At 42.9% G+C, this 26,946-nt stretch overlaps 1 protein-coding gene across 10 annotated transcripts in view; it reads right to left on the minus strand.

Annotated features, from left to right (window-relative positions):
• Nucleotides 1–26,946, minus strand: part of UBE4B (ubiquitination factor E4B) — a 110,736-nt gene that overhangs the window by 75,614 nt on the left and 8,176 nt on the right. For 4 of the 10 annotated variants that reach the window (XM_089901686.1, XM_089901661.1, XM_089901657.1 and 1 more), the window contains one exon: nt 6,140–6,326. The exons of 3 other annotated variants lie outside the window; for them this stretch is intronic. In XM_089901686.1, the coding sequence (XP_089757812.1) occupies nt 6,140–6,326 (187 nt within the window). 3 more of the 10 variants (XM_089901659.1, XM_089901665.1, XM_089901671.1) reach the window with 3 other exon arrangements.

Consider the following 26,946-nt stretch of genomic DNA (forward strand, 5'->3'; position numbering starts at 1 on the left):
CAGTGAGACGCCCACGTACCGCAAAAAAAAAAAAAAAAAAAAAAATCATAGGAATGTTAGCAAGAAATCATAATTTATCAACAGATATCACATGAGGTCAGTTACAGAGCTACGTCTGATACCTAAAACCAACTCATCACCTTCTCTTTCACTAATTCATACTATGGTCCCTGAGTACAAATCAGCTTCCAAGACAGTCCAGAAATATCCTTGAAATGTACCAAAAATAAGATACCTTAGTGAATGGATAGAGAGACAGACAGATGGAGAGATGTATGATAAAACAAATACAGTAAAATGTTAATGGTAGAATCTAGGTGATGGGTATATAAGCATTCACTGCAAAATTCTTTCTACTTCTCTGTATGCTTAGAATTTTCATAATAAGATGTCGAATAGATCCATCTAAGCCATGTCCTTAAATACAGATCAATCCATTTATTAACTGAAGATCTTATCTTGTGATAGTTTGGGGAAAACAAAAATCCTGACATCATCCTTGCCCTCACAGAGCCCACAGTGTAGTGAACCACCGCCAGGCACACAGGGACACAGTGTTTCTAGTAATGTCTTCAAAACCATCTTTTTCATAGAATTTTAAAAATTACTTTAACTCTATGAATATCTTTCTATAAAAAAAAAAAGTTTACCCAGGCATTTTCAAGTACTTAAAAAATATATACCTATGTTGCTGAAAGGAAAATGGCTCATATATTTTAAAAAGCAAAACAAAACAATTTGAGTTATCACTTGTAGCTGAAACAACTATCAAGTGGAGGAGACTTTAACCCTCCCAGCATCCCAAGAAAGTCCACTTGCCACCCTTTCAAGTCTCTCTTCGTTGAAGACTTTATCCATGCCTGACAGCAAGTTTTAACATGGACCTGTTTGGTTTTTTTTTTAATTTTTAATTTTTTTTTGGCTGTGTTGGGTCTTTGTCGCTGCGCACGGGCCCTCTCTAGTTGCGGCAAGCGGGGGCTACTCTTTGTTGCGGTGTGTGGGCTCTTCATTGCTGTGGCTTCTCTGGTTGCAGAGCACAGGCTCTAGAGTGTGTGGGCTTCAGTAGCTGCAGCACGCAGGCTCAGTAGTTGCGGTGTGCGGGTTCTAGGGCACGCGGGCTTCAGTAGTTGTGGCGCGGGATCCGTAGTTGTAGCTCGCTGGCTCTAGAGAGCAGGCTCAGTAGTTGTGGCACAAGGGCTTAGCTGCTCCGCGGCATGTGGGAATCTTCCCAGACCAGGGATCGAACCTGTGACCCTGGCATTGGTAGGCGGATTCTTAACCACTGCACCACCAGGGAAGTCCCAGACCCGTTTATTAAAACTTTTGCAGGACTCAGGAGGGAAAGAGAAACTAAATTTTTACTATTCATAAGTAGATTCAAGTAAAATACCAAAAGCATTTGATGTAGTGAGAATTTTGAAATAAGCTTAGAGAAGACAGTAAAACTTTAAATCATCAATTCCAGTGTAACCCAAAATAAGTCCTCAATAAATATTTATTGGAAGAGTAAATAACAGAGCATCAACAATGTCCTGAAGAGAATATCATTTTACCTACCACACTGAAAGGACTGACAACTTTTTAATAAAATAATAAAGTTCAACAATTTTTATGGGATATCAATTTAGCAGCTTTTAAATCTCCACCTTGTAAAAACCAGTGCTAAAATTAAGTTGATAATTACAATAAGTTGTTTAAGTAACTATACTTGTAACATAGGGTGCTCTGCTATACTATGTATACAATAACCCTATACTAATAGAGTGCCAGAGTATATCATATAGTATAATATACTGCATTTGCAATATTTTTATAAAACAAGAATATCATCTGAATTCTTTTTTTCCTCAACCCTCCATATGATCTTCACAAGGCTCAAGTGGGGCAATTCTCCCCAGAATTTACTATGTCTACCAGTGTTCCCCAATCTCTACACACCATCTAGAATCTAGGAGGGACCCCACTTCTTTCTTTTTATTTATTTATTTGGCTGTATTGGGTCTTCGTTGATGCATGCGGGCTTTCTCTAGTTGCAGCGAGCCAGGGCTACTCCTTCGTTGAGGTACACGGGCCTCTCATTGCAGCAGCTTCTCCTGTTGCGCAGCACGGGCTCTAGGCGTGTGGGCCTCAGCAGTTGTGGCACGCAGGCTCAGCAGCTGTAGCGCACGGGCTTAGTTGCTCCACGGCATGTGAGATCTTCCCGGACCAGGGCTCAAACCCATGTACCCCGCACTGGCAGGCAGACTCCCAGCCACTGCGCCACCAGGGAAGCCCTCCACTTCTTTCTTAAACTTAAAAAAACAGAGGGTCTCTTTGACTTTATCTAGAATCAATATAAATTAAATATTGTAACTAAAATCAAATCAAAACAACAGAACAAAATATCACTTTGGGGACTCCCCTGGTGGTGAAGTGGTTAAGAATCCACCTGCCAACGCAGAGGACACGGGTTCGAGCCATAGTCCGGGAAGATCCCACATGCTGCAGAGCAACTAAGCCCATGTGCCACAACTACTGAGCCTGCGCTCTAGAGCCCGTGTGCCACAACTACTGAAGCCCGTGCCCCTGGAGCCCGTGCTCCGCAACAAGAGAAGCCACCGCAATGAGAAGCCCGCACACCACAACGAAGCATAGCCGCTCGCCGCAACTAGAGAAAGCCCACGCACAGCAACGAAGACCCAACGCAGCCAATAAGTAAACAAATTAAATTAAAAAAAAAAAAAGCTGGGACTAGATGGGAGAAACAACTTGTAGGACCCACTGCAGCTTCAGTTACTTTAACTGAAAGTTACTTGTAACTGAAAGCATCTCAATTTAGAAGGCTGCCAGGTGACTGCCAAGTCACTCCCGGATGAGGACCTCCTTCCCATGGGTGGCAGCCCACCCAGTATTTGTCTCTGTTAGAAAGCACATCATTCTGGAACAGAAGTCGTCCCTTCATGCTCAGTGGATAATGAAGCTATTATTTAGCTTCATTAAAATAATGAAGGTAAAAATAATGGCCCTATTTTTACCATCTAGGACCAAAGGAGGCAAGCATAAGCCGGCCTCCTCCTCATGATGTTTTTGTAGAAAGCTATCACAACTGCCTGAGATTTCTTTTGTTTGAACTACACATGCCTATGTTGTTTTGGTCATTTGCTCTTGCAATCCACTTACTGATCAACAGATCTTTATTCAATGCCTACCACGTGGCATGCACTGTTAAGGCACTGGGCACGCAGCAGTGAATAAAATGGACACAAGTCCCTGTCCCGCAGAACTTATACTCTAGCAGAGGAAGCAGAGAAAACAGGATATACAAGTGATATACATGCTATGTCAGCCGGTGACAGGAGCTCGAAGAAAAAGTGTCTATGTCAGATAGAGGTTGCACTTTTATACAAGGTGGCCAGAGAAGGCCTCTTTTTAAAAAAATTAATTTATTCATTCATCTCTAGTCGCAGTGAGCAGGGGCTACTCTTCGTTGCGGTGCGTGGGCCTCTCACTATTGCGGCCTCTCTTGTTGCGGAGCACAGGCTCAGTAGTTGTGGCTCACGGGCCCAGTTGCTCTGCGGCATGTGGGCACCAGGGAAGCCCCAGAGAAGGCCTTTTTGAGAAAGTGACACTTGGTTAAACAACTGAAGAGCTGAACAAAAAAGCCATGTGGACTTTAGGGTAGGAGCATTCTAGGCGAAGAAATAGCAAATACAAAGGCCCCCGCTAGGTACCATGCCTGGAATGTTCCAGGAACAGAGAGGAAGCCAGTATGGCTGGAGCAGAGGGCGCAAGAAGGGCAGTGAGAGAGGAGGGCAGGGCTGGGCAGGGCCAGGTCACATGTGGCCCCGGGTCGAGGTGAGGACTCTGACTTTCATTCTGAGTGAGGTCGGGAGCTAACAGAAAATGATGTGACCTGTCTTACGAGGGGTTCGTTTTCTACTTTGTTTTGTTTAAACTTGTTTATTTAATAGATCCCTAAAAATCTGTTTATCCAACCTGCCAAGAGCATGGCTAATAATATCTACCTATTTATGATTACGAATAATGATGATTATATGAGAAACATAATTGGGACTTAACAGCAGAGAGGTGCACTGCCAAGAACTAACCATTCAGAGTCGCCCGAGTCTGTTGGTTTGTGATAGTAACTATCCTGCTTGCTGTAAAAAATAACGCTGCTGTCATACAATGCTGTACTTATGCTTTAGTGGGATCCAGTATGGCTCTACACTGAGAACAGACTGAGGTGAAGCAAGGGTAGGCATGGAGAGACCAGTCTGGAGCCCACTCCAGTAATCCAGGCAAGATATGCTAGTGCCTTGAACCTGGAGAGGTGGTGAGATGAGAAGAGATGGTGAGAATCGGGTCTGGTTCTAAATTTTGCTGATAGACCTAGAGCTAGGGTCGGCAAGCTACAGTCCACAGGCCACTCTTACCTATTTTTGTAAATAGAGTTTTATTGGAACACAGCAATGATCATTAGCTTATATATTGCCTATGGCTGCTTTTGTGCTACGGGGCAGAGAAGAATATTTGTGACAGAGACTGCACAGCCTGCAGAGCCAAAAATATTTACTATCTGGCCCTTTAGAGAAAGAGTGTGCTGACCCCCGATCTAGAATATGAGGTAAAAAGAAGAGAGAATGTTTTAGGCTTAAGTAACTAGAAAAAAAAAAAGTTGTCATTTATTGAGAAGGGGTCCTAGGAAAAGACAAGATGTAAGGAAATATCAGGAGCTCGATTTTGGACGTGTTACCTGTGAGATGTGTAGGAGATGATGTGTGAGTCTGAGGTTCAAACGACAGGTCTGAGCTGGAGATATAAACTTAGGCATCATCAGATTAGAAACACCAATTAAACCCAGGAAGCTGGATAAAATCAGTAAGAGAATAAGCATAGATGGAGAGGACAAGAGGTTAACTGAGTCCTGGAACCCTGACACTTCGAAGCCAGAGAAACGAAAAAGACTCATACAAAGAGCTAAGAAGGAACAGATGGAGACAGGATGAACACCAGGAGTGTGATGCTCCGGAGCCAAACAGACACCTCAAGGAGAATAAGGCCAAATCCACGGTGAATGGGGCTGACAAGTCAGATCAGACAGTGACTCAGAGCGGGCCACGGGAGGCCTCACCTGACGGGATTCGACTCAGCAGAGGTACAAGGATAGAAGGAGGAGACTGAGGACAGGCAACTCTTTCCAGAAGTTCTGTTGTGAAGGGGTGCAGAGATGTGGGGTGGAAGCCGGCAGGGTATATGAGATCAAGAGAGTTCCTATTTACTCCCAAGAGGGGAGAAGGAACAGCATGCACAATGGCTGTTAAAAGAAAAAATAAAAGGTTTCCACTTGAGATGGAAAACCAGATGAAGCAGGAGAGAGACAGGAACTGCTGGAACAACGGCTCTGGGTAGGTGAGAGGAGATGGGATCCGCGGCGCAGCCTGCAGTTAGGGCAGGGACAGTTCAAGCCCAACAAGAACTGGCCACACATTCGAGTAGGTGGGTGGAGGCGTGATCGAAGCTTAAGGAGGTAAGTTCCCTTCATTTTGACCATTAGTTTAATCTTGCATTTTCAGATTATTTTATCTTTAAAAAAAGCATCAACCAAACTCATGAAATCAACAGAACCAAATTTAGTCTTAATCTCCTTGCCATCAGAGATAAAGACCTGACCCTGTTTGAAAAAAAAGATGAAAGCTGGGCTTCCCTGGTAGCGCAGTGGTTGAGAGTCCGCCTGCCGATGCAGGGGACACGGGTTCGTGCCCCGGTCCGGGAGGATCCCACGTGCCGCAGAGCGGCTGGGCCCGTGAGCCGTGGCCGCTGAGCCTGCGCGTCAGGAGCCTGTGCTCCGCAACGGGAGAGGCCACAACAGTGAGAGGCCTGTGTACCGCAAAAAAAAAACAAAACGATGAAAGCTATAGAAAGGAAAACAAGTAGCTTCAACAGATCACTATCAAAATGAATAGACATTAACAAAACACACTCTAATGATCTTAATCTTTAAACTACTGCTTGCAGGATTTTAAAAAGTTGCTGTTCAATTCAGCAATTGTTCAATTCATTTTATGTTGCTGTGGAAACGCCACAACTGTAAGCGTTAAGAGCAAGCTTACAGTTGTGGGAACTATAAATGTGTCCCAGGTGTAAAGGCAAGGCTTACCTGATGCACCTATGGGGGAGGTAGCTGGGGTCATGTTGTGGACATTGAGACCAAGACTCTGGGACGGGCCTGGGGCTGAGGCTGCTACAGGAGGCCCCGGAGGGCTCTCCCTCTGGGGAGAGGTGAGCGGGGTGTTTGGCTGGGAGGTCTGTCCACCAGCAAGTCGTGCCAGGCGCCTCCGTCGGATCTACAATGAGAGCGAAAGGGCATTTCATAACTGAACAGCAGAAACACAATTCTGCCAAAGAACAACAACGTTAATGTTATCAATAAGCATACTAGAACTTGACAACTAAATACGCCTTGAGAAAAAAGCACTCATTCGAGACAAGTGATAACTCTGTGTACCAGTATTTTTATAAGCTACCACCTCACATTTTAAAAACGGAATCTTTTTTTTTTTTTTGGCCACACCACACAGCTTGTGGGATCTTAGTTCCCTGATCAGGGACTGAACCCAGGCCCTCAGCAGTGAGAGCTCGGAGTCCTAACCACTGGACCACCAGGGAGGTCCCTAAAACCTGCATCGTAATCACCTTACCACCTCTGTTTACTGAATCTTCTTGAGTGACACTGTGAATCTGTAATAAGCATACAACACTTTTAAACACACTAAAGCTTGTTGTTATTGTAATAAAACTATATAAATTTGGTCATATTAATAGGTAGGATATGAAATAAATATAAGTCACTGAAACAGTGAAATTAACAAAAGTTATATTAGGACAAATTTTACTCTCACTTTCAAGAACAAAATGGTTAGATTTTTCTTACTTAATTTCAATAAAAACATCATCAACAACTTCCTCCTTATAGTGACATCTCAGAGTTATGAAGTGATTACAAATATGTACCACAAAATCCCGGTGGATCACAGAAATGTTTTCCCCACATTTTGATAGTCACTAATTCATAACCAGGCAAAAAACTGAGCACCTGCCCTCCCAGGCAGTGGGCATACGCAACAATTACGATAAGGCTTCTGGCTCTAAGTAGGCATCAAAGAAGCAAACCGACTAGGTTGCTCACACTCTTTCCATTACGAATAAGTTAGATGAAAAAGTTAAATTACGACAAATGCTAACGGGGACGGACCTCATCTGAACTAAGAACCTATTTGCCATATTCTAACATTGTTGGAAATCTGCTCCTTCTATTGTTCAGACAAGAACATCCTGATTCTTGACCCCAAAGTTCAGAAGCCCCTCCCTGTGTCCCTGCTGTAAATACATCTATCGATGAATTTACACAAAATCCTGAAGTTGTTTGGTCACAAAAAAAAAACTTGTATAAATTATTTACTATTGTGATTAGATCTACACAAAGTTGTCTTTTCACTGTCTGTGTTTTGTTAACGTGAAATTAAATTGTAGTTATAAGTAAAAGTTGGCTGCCTAGGGAACAATAATTGTATATTCAGTTTAACAGAAATAAAAGAATATGTGTCTTAAAAAAAAAAACAAACACCTCACTGAAAGAAGCTAACAAGTCGTTCTCTCAGGAATACTTCACTGGGGGGGGGCGGCGTGGGAGGGGGACGGACCAGAAACACCACCCCCAACCTGTTCCCAACGCAATTATCAAGCCAGAGACCCAGGGTCTGTGTTCCCAGCTTCTCTGCTGCCCTTCACCTCCTCAAACACAGACAATTTACCACCAAGTCCTGTTCCTTCTGCTGGAGTACACCCTCCCCGCTCAGCTCCTCTGCCACCACCCTCTCTCACCAGGACCTCTGCAAAAGCTTCCTAATGGATACGCCTGGGTCCACTCTGGCCTAGTGAGGGCAGAGGCCCCATCTGCCTTTCTTTAAACACTTTCAAAGTTTTAGATTTCTGAAATGCAAATCAAAACCACAATGAGCTAATACCTCACACCCATTAGGATAGCTACTATCAAAAAAACAATCAAAAACCCATAAAATAACAACTATTAGCAAGGGTGTAGAGAAACTGGAACCCCTGTACACTGTTATTGGGAATGTAAAATGGTGCAGCCGCTATGGAAAACAGTATGGCAGTTCCTTATGAAATTAAACATAGAATTACCATATGATCCAGTAATTCCATTCATAGGTATATACCCAAAAGACCTGAAAGCAGGGACTCAAACATGTACTTGTTTACCCATGTTCATAGTAAAATTATTTCCAAAAGCCAAAAGGTGGAAGCAACCCAAATGTCTATTAATAGATAAATAAAATGTGCTCTAAACATAAATGGAATATTATTCAACCTTAAAAAGGAAATTCTGACTGCAACACAATGAGCCCCAAGCACTTTATGCTAAGTGAAATAAGGCAGTCACAAAAAGACAAATACTGTATGATTCCACTTACATGAGGCACCTAGACTAGTCAAATTTCATAGAGGCAGAAAGTAGAATGGTGGTTGCCAAGAGCTAGGGAGATTTTTTTTTTTAATCTAAGTATAGAATAAAATCCTAAATGATAAGAAAGCATGTATCACCTAGATTCCTCTGCAACCCATTCCCCACACAGCAATCACAGTAATTCTTTAAAAACACAAATCACGAGGCTTCCCTGGTGGCGCAGTGGTGACGAGTCCGCCTGTCAATGCAGGCGACATGGGTTCGAGCCCTGGTCCGGGAAGATCCTACGTGCTGCGGAGCAACTAAGCCCGTGCGCCACAACTACTGAGCCTGCGCTCTAGAGCCCACAGCCACAACTACTGAAGCCTGCGTGCCACAACTACTGAAGCCCGCGCACCTAGAGCCTGTGCTCCGCAACAAGAGAAGCCACCACAATGAGAAGCCCGTGCACCGCAGGGAAGAGTAGCCCCCGCTTGCCGCAACTAGAGAGAGCCTGCGCATAGCAACAAAGACCTAACATAGCCATAAATAAATAAATAAATAAATAAAAAGAAAAGCCAGACATGAAAAAGCAAACACTGCATGATTCCATTTTGATAAATTTCAAAAACAAGAAAAACTAAACTGTAACATTAGTCAGGATAGTGGTTACCTTTGGCAGGGGGTGCGGGGGTACAGGGAGGATGGCTGGGGGAGGCATGAGCGGGTGTCCCGGGTGCTGGTAATGGCCTTTTGTCTTTTTTAACGAGATGCTAGTTTCACAGGTGTGTCCGCCCTGTGACAATTCATTGGGTTGTATACTTACAACTGTGGGTAGTGAGTTCACGGGTGTTCATCATATTACTCTTCGTAACTTATACGTTAAATATAGTCTTTTACATGTTTCAAATACGATATAATTTTAAAAAATAAATCCTACTTATCCCTCAAGGCCCACTGGAAACGCTACCGTCTTTATGAGGATTCTCCATTTTTTAAAATTTAGTGTAAATTAAAATACCTTACACAAACACTGTGCTTACTACCTGATACTGAAATTAAGGCAGTATTTTCATTTTAAAATGTGTTTGTGTATACACCCCAATACAACAGAAGAGACTTTAAGTTTTCAAGGAAACCAGCATTTGGGGATTTGCTAGAAGTTAAGTTTCATTACTTTAGAGGCAGCTAAACTTAAGAGCCCGTGCTTGACTTGAAATTCAAATGCAACCTTTACTACTAACTCACTACCTAAGTGGGCTCAAGACAAGTCGCCTGACCTCTCTGGGCTTCCAGTTCCGAATCTGTACAATGGGGATAAACAGTGCCTTCCTCAGAGAATTGTGAGAAAACTACCACTTTGCCCTGTTCTCTAATTCATTCTATGTTCACGGCTCTTAACTGACCTACTACATATGTGATGTTTCTTTTTTTTTTAATTAATTAATTTTTTAGCTGCATTGGGTCTTCGTTGCTGTGTGTTGCTGGGCTTTCTCTAGTTGCGGTGAGCGGGGGCTACTCTTCATTGAGGCGCGCGGGCTTCTCATTGCAGTGACTTCTCTTTTTGCGGAGCGTGGGCTCTAGGCACGTGGGATTCAGTAGCTGTGACACGCGGGCTCACTAGTTGTGCCTCACGGGCTCTAGAGCGCAGGCTCAGTAGTCAGGGCGCATGGGCTTAGTTGCTCCGCGGCATGTGGGATCTTCCCGGACCAGGGCTCGAACCTGTGCCCCCTGCACTGGCAGGCGGATTCTTAACCACTGCGCCAACAGGAAAGCCCTGTGATGTTCCTTTGTGTATTGCTTGTTCACCATCCCCCTACTTTAAGTTTCTTCAGGCCCGGGCTTTTCTCAGTTTTTTCTCTGATGGCTCATCTGTGCCTAGAAGAGTGCCTGGCACATAGTAGGTGCTCTTTAAATATGTGCTGAATGAATTAAAGAATAAATGAAAACTATCAGAAAATGCATTGCACGTAAAATTTACTGTTTAGGGAATGATAATATTACCTTTGAAAAAGCACACACATTGCTTTTGAAAAAAATATGAAGCCACTTTAAATCTGGGTGCTGGGCTTCCCTGGTGGCGCAGTGGTGAGAGTCCGCCTGCCGATGCAGGGGACATGGGTTCGTGCCCCGGTCCGGGAGGATCCCACATGCCGCGGAGCGGCTGGGCCCGTGAGCCATGGCCGCTGAGCCTGCGCGTCCGGAGCCTGTGCTCCGCAACCGGAGAGGCCACAGCGGTGAGAGGCCCGCCTACCGCGAAAAAAAAACAAAACAAAACTGGGTGCCAAGTTCAGCCTGAGATGTTACATTCAGATGTCCTCCTCAGTGATATAAACATAGAATAAATGTCCTGACTCACTGTAATACGGGCTTGAAGGAAATTTTCCAAGAAGAAAGATTTCCACCGTGCTGGGATTCCCTAATCCCTCCCCACCACCACTCCACAAACACAGGTTTAAAAAAAAGAATAAGAATCAAGACTTTGTGAAATATACTGTGGACCAGGAAGGGAGATGGAGGAGTGGAGTAAGGAAAAGAGACAGGTCCACGCATAACATGAGCTGGTAGGAGGAGACTGGCAGAACCTGTCCTGACCCCCCATCTTAAAAACCTGCTGGGAAGGGAAGAAACAGCCATGGATGGGGCAGTGCTCTGGGCGGCCCCGCTGCAATGCTCTCAGTAGAAGACAGTGCCCTTCAGTGGACTGACCACTTTCCACCATGGTGGTGGCTCTGAACTGGCCTAGCAGCCTGAGGACCCTGGGAATTTCTGGACTGGAGACTCTCAAGAGAATGGCTTTGAGCAATCGCAGGTATGAAGGCCTACCTAACTAATTTGACTATTAAGAGACGTGACCTCACTTTCATCACAAGCAAAACGTATGAGACACAAACTAAAAATAGTCCCAACACACCAAAGTATTATTAAACGTTTTCCTCTTTGCCTACTCTATACATAAGCAGGTAAGAGCGGTAGAATGTCTTTTAAGTTAAGCGAAAGTCCTTTTTAAAAGAACTTCTTCCTAGATGTCACACAGAGTAAAAAACCAAGAGCATAAAAAAGGAACTTCCAATTCCTCAACTTACGACCTAACCACAACTCAAACCCAAACATACTGACCATGAAATCTCATTCCTAGAGTTTTTCTTGTCTTGACTGTTTCAGTTCTTATTTCACAAATGACATTAAAATAGGGGTTTCCCGGGAATTCCCTGACGGTCCAGTGGTTAGGACTCAGTGCTTTCACTGCTGTGGGCCTGGGTTCCACTGCAGGGGGCACAGGTTCAATCCTTGGTCGGGGAACTAAGATCCTGCAAGCCACACGGTACAGCCGAAAAAATAATAATAATAGAATTTAAAAAGGATAAAACATAAATAAAATAGAGGTTTCCCTGGAACTGTTTTATCTTGATGCAGCATTTCCTACCCTCACGTTTCTGACTAACTAAAAATAGATTCAAAACAGCCTCTGTTCAAAACAGCAAGGGCCACTGTGGTGACATGAGGCAGAAGCTAAGACAGGATGGGCCAAACTGATCCTCCTATTTTTAGCGTTTGTGTGGGGAAAAATAAATCCAAAAGGCACTGTTTTAAATTTAGTAAACAGTCATTCTACAAAAGCATCTTACTTTTCCAAATTATTAAATTCTAAAATATTAAATTCTAACATAAAGAAAAACATTTTCAAATATTTACTCTTTGGGATGGTGTCCTTCTGGAGGTATCTCCTGTTTTGATTATTATTGTAGGTTTTATTTTCTTTTTTAATAGCTGGTCATATCTAAAAGTTATTAAATGCTATGACAATTTCACAATATGCCTATATCTAAGCCCAACAATATATCTCAAAGTAAATACATTCAAATCTGAACACCACAGCTCTGAGATCTAAAATTCACAAGTTTCCTTTCTAAAATTCACAATTTTAAATTAATTTTCACTTAAAGCTCCAAAGTCTTGTCACTTAAATCCCCATTTAAAAAGAATATATTAAACTCAGTCTATCACTGTCACCCTATATACATGAGGCCAAAAATATGAAAAAATGCTTTTTCTTTAAATCCTAACATTACAGCAAGAAATGACAAGAGTTTAAGTCAAAGATTTCAACTGAACACAAGTACATGTCTCCTTACTTCTCAATACAATCCTATCATCTCCTCTCCTGCAAAGAGGAAGTGAATACGGCACTCAGATAATAAAGTTTTCTAGGTTAGTCACTGACAATTATTGACACTTTGGGAGGCTGCTGCAAACTCTAAGACAAAAAAAAAATTAACATTAATATGATTAACACTTACCAAACCCTTATCATGTCTCAAATGCTGGTTCTAAGGGCTTCACGTATATAAACTTAGTTAATAATCCAAAGAGACGGTACATTTATTTTCCCATTTTATAGATGAGAAAGCTGAACTCAGAGAGGCTAAGTGACTTGCTCAAGGTCACACAGCTAGAAAGCCAAAGAGTAGCCACTCTAACTCCAGAGGGTACAGTCTTACCCAAACCCCACTGATCTTTTACAGAAGAAAACCCCCTCTGAAGCTGCAGTGTCTTGCAGATGGAGGCAGCCTTACTTGCCCGATGACACAGTGCTGGTGCATTATCAGTTACAAATAAAGGAATTTATGCATAGAATGTTGGTATTTCAGATACTGTATTTATATTCTAACAACATTAGAATATTAGAAATCTCCCTCTTTGATGACTGTGTATTCTGAAACAAAGAATATTTCCATTTTCTTGTTTAAAATATATAGAGTATCGATAAATAAAACAGGAAAAAAATGACACTTCATGAACATCATCTTGCCCCCCAAATTCAGTCCTTTGTTGGTTTTTTTGTCTACTTTGCACCAGTCACGGTAGCAGGCACTAAAAATAAGACAACACTGGGGTCATAAGCTCTATCCTTAAGGACTTCCAGATCCACTGGGGAAAGACATAGAAGAAAATCAACAATTATGATACAGCAAAATAGGGTCTGTACAAGATATAATGAGTAGAAAAGACACAAAGGAGAAGAGTGCAACTCTTCTCCTTTGATAATGGATGTCTGGTGCATCCATTATCACTTCATAGGGAGGTTACACATACACACATACATATATAATACATACATACAGAGCTTAGTCATGCCACATTTTTTTTTTTTTTTTTTTTTTTGCGGTACGCGGGCCTCTCACTGTTGTGGCCTCTCCCGTTGCGGAGCACAGGCTCTGGACGCGCAGGCTCAGCGGCCATGGCTCACGGGCCCAGCCGCTCCGTGGCGTGTGGGATCCTCCCGGACCGGGGCACAAACCCGTGTCCCCTGCATCGGCAGGCGGACTCTCAACCACTGCACCCCCAAGGAAGCCCAGTCATGCCATATCTTTTAAAGAAAACAATGTGTTTCCTATTCAGATATCTCCTGCTCTTAAAAGAAGGTATATTTTTGTTTTATGTATTTTACCACAGTATTTTTTTAATTGAATTGAAAAAGCAGGTTGCAAAAGGGCACACACTGTGATTCCATTTGGGTATACTTACATTACAATAGGTATTAGTGCAAATGAAAATGGCAATGATACATAATAAATTTCTATTTTTGCCCATCTTCCTTCTCCTTTCACACAATTTCTGATGAAGAGAATGAAACTATTATTATCTCCTACTATGTCTATAAAATCTGAAAACATTCAGATGCAAGGGCTGTTCTGCTCCAAATCGTCCTCACTCCAAGGACCCAGGATGACAAAGTAGCCTCTACAGGGAACACTCCCACTTGTCAAGGCAACGGGAGAGGAGCGTGCACACTGGGTACCGGCCCAGGAGGGACCTATTCGTTTCTGCTCACATCTCATTGGCCAAAACAAGTCACATGGCCACACCTGCAGCCAGTGGGGCTGAGAAACATAACCTTCCGCCAGGAAGGGGCAGGGAATATCTTGACAATAAAACAGTCTAGTGCAGCAGAGGCTCTTTTTCCTTCAGCACACGCACTGTCCAGGTGTTAGGGGTCACTTCCTGTACTGCCGCCTCTTTCTCCCTAGCACACTCCTCTCTAAGACAACTGCCCAGCATCCCCTCCTCAGGTCTTTGCCCAAATGCTACCTTCCTCGTGAGGCCTTCCCTGGCCACCTCCTGTCCCCCATCTCTGCTTTATGGGTCTCTGTACTTTCAAACAGTTCAGTCAAAACCAACATGTATGTTTACGTATGTATGTTTACATGCACACACACACTTACATACTAAGTGAATACGGAACAAGGCAACGTTAACACACGATGAATCCATCCAGGTGACTCGATCAATCTTTCTGCAGATTTGAACATTTTCAGAATAAAAACTTGAGAGAAAAATTACACCTACCAGCCCACCCGGCTTGGCTTTTCTCTAGCCGTGTTCAGCTGCACACAGTAAGCATGAAGTTGGAGCAGCCAGGGTTGCCCATGAGTATGAGACAGTGAGACAGCGGGAAGGTAATGCACAGTGTGTACAAGGGGCGATTACAATGAAGCACAAACCCAAGACAAAGGAAGCCCTGGCAGCGTTCCGATTCCAGGTTCCAGTTCCTTCCCGTGACCCAGCTATCCTTCTGTCCCTGGGCTCAGAAGGAGGACCCCTGTATCCTTAAAATAAATCCTATTTTTGCTTAAGCTGGATAAGCTGCTGTATTACTTACTGTGTACATGTTTATAAATACTCAGTTCCCCAAAGACATGATCAATAGTTTGTGCACAGAATAACACCTGGCTTTTTTCACTATTAGGTTTTCAGGGCTCAAAATCACTTTCGCTAACTATAGTAAGTCATTTCTGAATCAGCCCAAAGAGTAATCTTGAAAGTCAAGCAACATACAAATTCTACAACATAACACGCTGTGCACGTTACCTGACTAGAGTTTCTGCCTCAGGACAGGTAGGACTCAGCAAGCAAAGGGACACAGGAGCACTGGCAACGGTGGGGAGGCTTTGTGAGAACACACAGTGTTTAGGGAATTCTGGGCTGCTTCTTAAAGATGCGTGTGAATGGCCAAAGCAAGACACAAGGCAGGAAAGACAGGCTGGGGCAAGCCCATGGTGAGCTCTGAATACCATCCTAAGGCTGAACTTTTTCATGACGGCAAGGAAGAGATTTTGAAGGAGTGACTGGGTCAGATTTATCTTTTAAAACACATCACTCTAGTTACCATGTGAAGAATGGACTAAGGCAGGACAAAGCAAGCCTGGGCAAGGGGGACGCTGCAAGCGACAGTTCCAGGGATATTTAATGTGTATAATCAACAGAACTCGGTCATTATTTTGGAAGTGAGATGTGAGGAAGGGTGGAGAGTCTAGGTTTCGGGCCAGGATACCTAAGTGGATGGTAAAATTCCTAAAACTTGAGAATACAGAGGGAGGGGTTTTTATGAAGAGAAGATGAGTCATGATTAGACTACTGGGTATGAGATGCCTGTAAGAATATCTAAACAGAAATGCCCTATAGGCAGCTGACATTTGTTTTATTTATGGTTATCATTTCCTTGTTCTAACAAGGATCGAAAATGATTAACAAAAAAACCACATAAAATACATTTTTAATTTACTTAATTAAGTTAAAATCAAACATTGATAGATAAGGAAACTAGGACAGAAATAAGATGATGACAGAAAAAATCAGATAAAGCCAGAAGGGAGATTAGTACACATTATGCATGTAGTTTACCAACACAGTATGCGAGCGACAACACATATCACATATTCCGTATCGGCAGATGCTAATGCCAAAATATGACTCAGAGGAAGCAATCCAGTTTAGAGTGGCCCGAATGAGGAAGGAGGGCCTTGCCCCACCTTTGTGGCCTGGCTTGATTTTAGGACAGACTTCAGAGTACTAAGGGCACGGATTCAAAATCTGAGGGTCACGAGGATCTCCAGTTTTCATAAGATTTGTAAAGAGGTCCCTGACTCAGAACAGATTAAAAAGCACTTCCTCAGGGGATGAATGGGCTGCATATCCTTCACTCGATCCCCCATAAACATGTACCCTCAACAGAACTCCTAGTGAGCACTGAGCTGAAGCAAGTCTTAGTGGCCCTCCAGTGATACCCCAAAGCAGAGCCGTGTGTAGAAGTATAGCTGCTGAGAAGACACGCACCCTCACTGTCTGCCAGGCTGGGGCGGCTGGAGATTTGGGTCCAGATCGCAGGCAGGAGATACGTACTTGCAAGTCATCAGTACCAACACTTACATGGCAGATAACTCTAGGTACCAAGAGCAGAAATTTGCTATCTAGTTCATATCCATCTCCTGAGGACTGCAGAATCGAGCATGGACCACAGGAGCACTAAATAAGTACCTGGAGAATAAATAAGTGAAGGCCCAGTAAAAGGGTATTCATTCGTGCATGCATTCACTCATTCAACAGATATACCTTGAAGGTAGGGAATGAAGGGATTCGAGAGTAGAATCCTGAGAAACATCATCATTTAAGGTATACAGGAAAGAGCAGTCTGTGATGGAGACAGAAAAGAAAGAAAGAAGTCAAGAAAAGCTGTATCCCCATGATATCCAAAGGAAGAGACTTTGAAAAGAAGAAGTGGTCACCATGGTCAAAATCCAAAGAGAGGTTAAATAACACATTCTGAAAAGTGCCAAGGGATTTGTCAATCAGGTGGTCTTAGCAAGAGCAATCTAAGTGGAAAGATGAAGGAAAAAGCCTCCCCAAAAAGCACAGGAAAGGAGGGGGGACTGAAAAATGAGTGGGGATAAGAGATCTACCCTTGTAAGAGCCTAGTCTGTGAAAGTAGAGCCAAGGGATCAAGTGACAGCAAGAGGGGAATGCAGGACTAGAGGTGGCATCTTGTTTTTCGAACCAGAGTGAACTGGACATTTTATTAATCAAAACTTGTAATGTTCAAGAGGGAGGACGCTAGATAGAGCAGAGGTACAAAGGTAGGAAACAGCAGAGTATGCGAAGTATATACACACTGAGAAAATCCGGGAAGGCAATCCCCCCGCCAAATTAACAATGGTTCTCTCTGGATAACAGGTTTACAGGTAATTCTTGCTTTTCCCTTTATTCCTGATTATGGAAGTCTTCGACAATGAATCATGCAGAATTCAGTGAATCTATACTACTGAATTTATAATCAGAAAAAAATAATTTTAAACGAAGAGGGTAGGTTAGAAAACTTTCTAAAATCAATTTCCAAAAATCTATGACTCTAGAGGGACAAAAAAATATATATATGTTAGAAGGTTTAGTTGTGGGGGGAAAATACCTAACCTAGAAAAAATAGTGGAATAGTGGAAGAAAGTATATACACCAAAATGTAAACTACAGGTATCCCTGGATGGTGAGATTCTGAACAAAGATTTTGCTTCTACCTTCTGTTTCCTATTTTTATTTCTGCCTCATAATACAATGAACCTAAAGTACATTTAATTGTAGAATCTGCAGTTCTCTACCCTTCCTTTAATGGCAAGTCATAAAAGGGAGGTATCAGAAGAAAGGAACAGACAGCTGGTCGCATTCCTGTGACTGTGCACCGTAAGTTGTAACACATGAATTTAACAGCTCAATGAGCCCAGATCCCATACTCCAAATAAAGGACCAAGCCCTCCTATCAGCTGAAACCTGCCACAGGACACACAAAGCACAGCAGAGAGAGACAACAGTAGACCAGTCATGTCACCTCTGCAATCTGTCTTCCAATCATTTTCTGCTTCTCTTTCCAGATTACCCACCCAACTCAATAAATGTTTACTCAAAGCTACAAGAAGCCTGCTTTCTCTACTGCATTTCCTCTCCAAAGGATATGATGACCATGTTCACGACTGACTCCCAGATTAAAACCTTAAAGCATCAGTGCTTTTCCCAAACACTCCTCCCCAGCCCAAACGTGTCACACACAGCAGGGGGACCATGGATCCCAGCAGTGCACTCCAGGTGCTCCTGTCTAATTTTAACAGAGCCCCTTCCACGCTCGGAAGAGTCCTGGTTTGGACACGACCATTTCGTGGTCACTTGCTATCTGTCTCGCTGTCCTGCATTCAGCACCCCCGGGCCGGTGCCCCCTCTATTCCAGCGTCTGTCTTTACCTACATCCACTCAGTTGCCTGCCAGGCTCCCCTTCCCTTCCCTGCGAAAGGAATGCAGACAAGGTAAGTTATCCGACTTCCTCCATGAGTACTTTCCTAGTTGAGTAAATCTCTCAAAAATAAAGTACAAAATTCTTACAGAGGCCAAGTTCCAGCAGTCGCTGGCAAAATACACAATTTTCAAACTAACTGTCTTTTGAACTCTACTACCCTGGTTGCTTTACCATAGGACACTCACACCTACGTAACTAGTCTAACCACCATCCCCACAGTCTGGCTCATGACAAAGAAATGATTTTATTGTCATTAGAAAAGAGACTATAAACTGTTTTGTCTCAGGGAGAAAAAAGGTTTGACCCTTAGTAATTCTCCAGTGCCAGGCAGTGATTACAGGGTTTTTCATTACATGGAGTTTTATAAAGTCCAACAAAAATGACTGATGTCAATATTTTCTGCATCTGATCAATAGTATGGAGAACCTGGGTATGTGTTAGGTATGTGCCTAAGCACGTTCTGCCAGAGGGAGAGAGCTAAGAACCAAAGGCATAAGCTGCCTGATTATCCAAAGTACTTTCTTGAGTCACCCTGTAACACTGAAAATATTAGTTAACGGTATTACTTCGAATTAAAATAATAAACGGCTTATAACAATACTTATTCTAGACTCTTCATCAACATTTGATATTAGAGCAATTTTTTTAAAAAAGCATTCCGCTTGAAAGTAAAACAAGGGGGAAAAAAAGAGGAAGTAAAACAAGAGACCGAGCGCAGTGGGTGAGCGATCGCTGCGCCAGGTGCCGTCTTCACAGCCTTCAACGGGACGGACGAGCTCTCCTGGGGCCAGCTCTGGGTCAAAATCCCAGCTGCATCCATTTCCAGCTGTGTTACCTCTCTGGGTCTTGGTTTCCCCATTTGGAAGCAGGTGATGATATAAATATCACTCATCTTGCAAGACAGTCATCAGAGATAAAGGTAACGCAACACATTACCCGGGCTGGTCTCTCTTCATGGGCGTATGGCCTACCTCCCCGCGGTGCCGCACAAGGAGAGCAGGGACCTGGCCTACCGTGCTCACCGCCACAGCCCAAGCAGCGACAACAATGCCTACAGCAGAGAGCACTCGGTAGATATCTGCTGAACAAACCAAGCACCCACCTGACACACAGTAAACAGTCATTGTTTTTTTGTAGCTTCAGCCTCCAAGTTTCCCCCATCCTTTTGTTCTGCCCACCTCCCTTTTAGGCTCAGACGCTGTTTTCCTTTGGCTCAGGGCTCTGTTTCACCCAAACGGTATGAATGAACAGCACAGCTACATCAGATCTGTGAAAAACATCGGATCTATTAGCTGACTGTGAAACTAGGAGAAACCACTAGAATCAAGAGCCTAACGTTACAGAGCAGAGAAACAGCCTGAGGGTAGGATCATTTTAACTCGATCTGACTTTTAAAAAATGATTCTTACAGGGCTTCCCTGGTGGCCCTTAAATAGACGAGAAGAGCCTACAGACCAAGTAGCAGCTACTTCTGACACTCTCTCACAGAATGGTTCCTGGTCACTTAAGAATGACCGAGTGAAACAGGCAGTATTAAACATTTTAAAGAATTTCCTGAAGCCCAGCTATGTGGAAAGAGTTTTTAAATTGACTCACAAAATAATTATTGCTGAAACAAAAGTGTAAATTCTTCTGGGGCAGGGTTCGTGCGTTTTCTCTAATCTCTACCAAAGTTCTACATTCACACCAACTCTGAACACTCCAACGCCAATATTCTAGCAGATCTATATAGCAGGGATGGGGAAAGCGGGCTCTTTCAGAGGGAGAAAACACTGACTTCTGGCCATTTCCTGTCCATCATATATATATATATATATATATATATTTTTTTTTTTTTTTTTTTTTTTTTTTTTTGCGGTACGCGGGCCTCTCACTGTTGTGGCCTCTCCCGTTGCAGAGCACAGGCTCCGGACGCACAGGCTCAGCGGCCATGGCTCACGGGCCCAGCCGCTCCGCGGCATGTGGGATCCTCCCGGGCCGGGGCACGAACCCGTGTCCCCTGCATCAGCAGGTGGACTCTCAACCACTGCACCACCAGGGAAGCCCCATCATATTCTTGATATGAATAAAGGTTTCCTTCCTAACATGGATCATTAATGTTTAAGTTCCTCCTACAGGTTAAGCATCATCCCAAATGCCACTCAGCCCTTTTTAAAAACAGAAATGGCAATACTTTCATATAAACATCTCGTTCCAGTACGGGTCAATGTGCTTTGTTACCTGTCCACATTAACATCAAGAAAGACAAAGAGGGACTTCCAAAAAGTCCGTGCTCCGCAACAAGAGAAGCCACCACAATGAGAAGCCCGCGCACCGCAACAAAGAGTAGCCCCCGCTTGCCACAACTAGAGAAAGCCCACACACAGCAACGAAGACCCAATGCAGCCAAAATTAAATAAATTTAATTTTAAAAAAATTACCAAAAAAAAAGACTAAGAGGTGTCTAATGGGACACTTTCACAAGCATATTTTCCACTTGGCATTCACTAAAATTCTCCCACTCACAAGCCATTCTAATCATAACATCTCAAGGCAAAAGGCTGCTTTATCCGCATTTCCCTAGACCAGAAATCACCAAACTATTCGAGTGTGAGGACATTTATACAAAGTAAAAAAGAACAAACACACAAAAGCCCCTGCAGATGACCAACCCATCTGCCCCAAGTTGGCCTTGAAGGAAAAAAAAATTGGGCACTCCTGTGATGAAACTCCACGGAAGTGATGCCTGGTCTGTATTTATCATAACTAAAAGGTTAACTAACATAAAAGTGGAAAGCTAATTAATTAATTAATGTTCACCAAACATAAACATATATATGCTGTCATACGGTAGCATCCTAAAACAAAACTGTCGTAAATGACACTCTAAACGTCTACTCTACATAACTGATGTTCAAAGCTCAAAGGGGCTATACATTTTTTTCTCTGTGTAGATTGAATGTTAACATTTTTTAACTGGCCCACAAAATAATTATTGCTGAAACCAAAGTGTAAATTCCTCTGGCAGATCTATATACAGTAAGGTAAAAGGGTTTTGCTATTGCTTTTTAGCATTTAAAATTTTTCCTTCATCTTGCCTCAAAATTTTTTTAAATTAATTTTAAAAAAATAAAAGGGACTTCCCTGGCGGTCCAGTGGTTAAGACTCCGCACTTCCACTGCAGGGGACACAGGTTCGATCCCTGGTTGGGGAACTAAAATCCTGCATGCGCATGGCGTGGCCAAAAAAAAAAAAAACTTTACTACCTGCTTTTTTCTAAATATTCATATCCCTCAATAGCCTAAACAGGATAATTTTATGGGTAAATTAAATCACACATAAAAAGTTCTACTCAGTAGATTATAAAGGTTGTTAGATATTTTTAAATTTTCCACCAATTTTCATTTCCCTCTCAGAAATAAGTTTTTCCCACCAGGGCATTCATACATACAGAATTTTCCCATCTCTAACCTTAAATGTACTTTATTATTTTTGAAAATGAGAAAGCTGTGTATGATTATTTTGGGTCAATCATAATACCTGATTGGCCAGCACAAAGAAGTATTTACAGATAAGCACTAATAATATAGAAAACTAGCTGTTGGATAACACTTTTTAATCAAAAAATTTTTAAATTTTAAAACACGAATTATAGTTTTTAAATACAACAATCCATAATTCATGAAAACAAGTGTTTATACTAAAAAAATATGACCAATGTATTTGATAAAATACAAAAGAGGTTTCATTGAGATTGGAGAAATAAGATACGCAACATGAAAACGATAATATGGAAGTAAATGCCTCTATGTAAAAATATTGATTAAAAAAAAGTGAATCTATTTGATGAAGTTTAATGAGTTATCCAAAGATTCAATATTGTGTATAAGTAGAAACTTGTTAAAAATTTCAAGAAATTCTCTTAATGACATGGCATTAGAGTCAGACATATATCAATATTTTTTCCATTAAAACCTGAACATCGGTCTTTGATGAGCTTTCATACGGTTTTCTATAAGCTTGGTTCTAACCAAACGCTCCCCAGACATATACCCACCTGGACAGAGAAAGTCAGTGACAAACCAGGACCAGCTACAGGATTTGTGGGGCCTGGGGCCTAATAAAAATGCAGGGCCTCTTGCTCAAATGTATTAAAAATTTCAGGACAGCAACAGCAGTGCATTCGACCAAGTGTGGGGCACTTCTGACTGCAGGTCACATGTCCGCGAAGCCAGCCCTGGTGACAAGTATAGAGAGAGGTCTGACCAAAGACCCTGACCTAATATGACCCTAGAAGAGTGTCTGGCAGACAACAGATGTGCATGATGATTTGTTTGGAAATCCAAGGAGTTCAGCTCCCAAAAAGACCCATAAAAGCAAAGGGCCATCGCATCTAGGCAGAAAATTTAACTAATTACCATGACAGTATTACACATCTAGAATCTATACCAAACACTGACAGGGAGCAAAGAAACAATGTGCACTGAATACATTTCACAATGTTTAATTAGAAAGTTAATTAAGTCAAGGCCAGATATTCTCAATACTAGGACTCAAAAGCGACCTCTTTGCCCAGCCTGACTACTGTTTTCAAATGATGCTAAAGATTGGGCAGCTGGTAAGCAGTTCGCACAGTGTCATCCCATTCAGAGATTCCCCTTCTCCAGCCCTGCAGGAGGGGACAGTCCCTTCAGAAGACAAAACACGTCATCTGACTTGAGCAGACTGAATCACCTCATGTTTTGGGTTTTGGTCCTGATACGCAGCGTGTTTCTCCTGTCTGCACAGTTCCCTTCCTTTCAAACTTCCTCGCTCTTCCTTCACCCCCTTAGTACATGCAGGCCACCTGATCACTCCAGATTTTAGGAAAAAGGAAGAGGAGGTGTGCCAAGTGATAACACTGTGGCTTCACACAAAAGATGGCAGCTGGGTGAGGAGAGACTTTAGGAAGCTTAAGGAGCTGGGGGAGAGGATTCCAACCCAACCTTTCACACAAGCCTCAGCCTATTTGCTACCTTAACAAGTAAGAGACCTCCTTTTACGCTCTCCGCATTGTTATGTGCAAAGGGCTTGGTAGGTGCTATATGAGCACCAACTAAAATTCTTACCATGTACAACTTAATCTTACTCTGGAAAAGAGAGATAATTTGTCCCAGGAAGGGACATATGAGAGCTAATATGTCCCTCCATGCTCTGCCAGGGCACTGAGCTCAGCACCTTATGTATCACTGCAATTAATATGAAGAACAATGCCACGGATAGGTATGCAGACCCCCATTTTACAAGTGAGGAAACTGAGGCTCAGAAAGTACTTTGCCCTGGGTCACCCAGGTACATCTGACTCTGACTCACAGCTCTGACAATAAGGTTTCTTTCCAGTGCCTATCTTAACCTAACGTAATTTTACGTAGTAACAGCAAAAACAAAACAAAAAACGATTGCAGCACAAGAACCGGGAGTCACGGAAAGACGCCTTGTAGTCAATTCGTGAACTCAGCCACTATTTACCGTGGGGCACCCTGTGTCAAGCCCCGTGCTAAGAGATGGCTAAAAAACAGTTAAAACAAGAATACTCAGGGCTTATGCTGCAGTAGGAGATACGCCAAACAAATAGACAATTCCAGCCAGTGTGATTAATATCAGGATAGGAGAAGCGATTTTAATGAAACACCTTTTCTGTTCTTCCTATTTCTCCTCAACTCCTCCTCCTCCAGCTTCTGCTCACTTACTGGTTTAGGAGCGTTTGGGGTTACACAGTTGGCTGTGCTCGATAATCACATGGCAAAACCTTTCAGACCCCAAAACACCCACCAATATCAGAGATTTTTTCACCATCTCCAATGCTTCTTCAGTGCTTCTAAAAATTTTACAATCAATTTCAAAGAGTGAATGTAACAGAGTTTGCCCAGAGTAAGAAATAACTGAAACATTTATCCTCACCACAGATTTTTCTAAATGTCAAAAATTCTGATCATCTTTACAGACTAACTCAAATCCTCCCAGAGCCCTTCCCAGATTTCCCCAGTCAGGATTCACTGCTCCATCAACTGTATTCCTTTACTTAAATATCTATTTCAGCCCTTGAACTCTACTTGGAGTTGGCTGTGTTCCTGTCTCCCCATTGCAGTACAAGCTCACTGAAGGTGAAGACCAGGTCTCACTCATATTTGAGACGGTATCTCCACACATGTACCCCTCAATACCCAGCAGAGAGTAAACATCCCACATATATTTGCTGAAACTACACAAACAAAATTAATACTTTATCATATACCTATTTGCCACTCTTTCTTAAATGTTTTAAAGATTAACTGTAGTATGATTCAGTGTGCCCAGATTATGGTTCAAAATTTACACTTGGAACTCTTCAGGCCCCAAACACCCTGCTAGGAATAATATACAAATCTACCTGCACACCTTTACTTCCTACCTCGGGAAAGAGAGGAACAGAGTAAAGAGTAAATATTTATTGAATGAATAAAGGAATTAGTGATCATAATAGGAAATGGTAAAAGATAAAATTTAAAAGGATATGTCCTGGGACTTCCCTAGTGGCACAGTGGTTAAGAATCCGCCTGCCAATGCGGGGGACACAGGTTCAAGCCCCTGGTCCGGGAAGATCCCACATGCCGTGGAGCAACTAAGCCCGTGCGCCACAACTACTGAGCCTGCGCTCTAGAGCCTGTGAGACACAACTACTGAGCCCACACGCCTAAAGCCCGTGCTCCGCAACAAGAGAAGCCACTGCAATGAGAAGCCCGTGCACTGCAACGAAGAGTAGCCCCCGCTCGTCGCAACTAGAGAAAGCCCGCACGCAGCAACAAAGCCCCAACGCAGCCATAAATAAATAAATAAATAGATAGATAGATATGTTCGCCAAATATCTTCTTCCCACTTTTTAAACCCATGGCTTCACAGTGTATGGATGGCTCCCCAGTATGCCCCTGGAGCTGATACCTCACTCTGAGCTATGTACTCTCCCATCCCGTTCTGTCTTATTCTGTCTTGAACCTATTCAGCAATGAAATTGGTCTTGTCGAGGTCACTAATGACCTCCACGTTGCCAAATCCCATCGTTGAGTCTTGGTCTTCCTTTAATTTACTTTACTGGCATTCAACAGAGCTGAACACTGCCCTCTGTCATGAAACACTTTCTTCTCCTGGACACCAGAACTCCAGGCTCTCTTGTCTTTCCTTCTATCTCAGTGGCTATCCCTTGTCAGTTCTTTTCTGGGTCCTCTTTTTTTTTCTCTTTATTAATTTATTTTTATTTATTTTAGTTTTGGCTGTGTTGGGTCTTTGTTGCTGCGCCCGGGCTTTCTCTAGTTATGGCGAGCAGGGGCTTCTCATCGGGGTGGCTTCTCTTGTTGCAGAGCACGGGCTCTAGGCACACAGGCTCAGTAGTTGTGGCTTGCGGGCTCTAGAGCACAGGCTCAGTAGTTGTGGTGCACGGGCTTAGCTGCTCCGCGGCATGTGGGATCTTCCCGGACCAGGGCTCGAACCCGTGTCCCCTGCATTGGCAAGTGGATTCTTAACCACTGCACCACCAGCGAAGTCATCTGGGTCTTCTTTCCTTCCCATCTCTAAATGCTGGAGAGGCTCAAGGCTCAGTCCTCTGACCTCCACTCTTCTATCTAGGCTCACTCCCTAGGTCATCTGTCCATTCTCATGATTTTAAATATACTGACAACGTCCTGATTGGTATCCCCAACCCCAGCCTTCTTCCTGAACTGCAAGCCCAACATACATCCAACAACCTACTTAACATCTCCAAGTGGACAAATAATAAACAATATAACAAGAATACGACCAAAACAGATAGCTTAATTTCTCCCTCTAATCTCCTCTTTCAGTGTTCCCCACCTCAGTACAGAGCAACTCCATTTTTCAAACTGTGAAGGCTAAAACTCTTGGCATCACTGTGGTAGAGATAGCTAGTTGCTTCCTCCTCCTATACATTCAGCCACCCTTGCATTTGGTTATGGCCACGTGACTACGTTCTGGCCAAGGAGATGTAAGCAATGATGTGTGACATCTCTGATCATGCCCTTGACAGACAGGAACATGTCCTCCCCTTTGGTCCCTGAGGACTGGAATGCAGATGTGCGTGTAGGCACTGAAGCAGCCATCTTGGACTACAAGCTAGATGCCTCATACAGAGGATAACACAGCACTAAACAGAACTGGCTCCCTAGTGATCATGGAATTATTAAACCGGCTCTCAACCGCCTACCCAGATTTTTACTTAAAAGAAATATAAGCTTCTATCTTATTTAAACCATTATTATTTTGGCTCTCTCTGCTGCAGCAATCAAACCAATACCTTAACTAATATATAGAATTTGGAACCTGGAAGTAATCAACCTAAACAGAATATAAATACGTGGCAGAGGCTTAGGGCTCA

This window comes from Delphinapterus leucas, chromosome 1 (assembly GCF_059928025.1).
Source record: "Delphinapterus leucas isolate spDelLeu-1000000601 "Yukka" chromosome 1, BTC_Dleu_Yukka2, whole genome shotgun sequence".
Taxonomy (NCBI): Eukaryota; Metazoa; Chordata; class Mammalia; order Artiodactyla; family Monodontidae; genus Delphinapterus; species Delphinapterus leucas.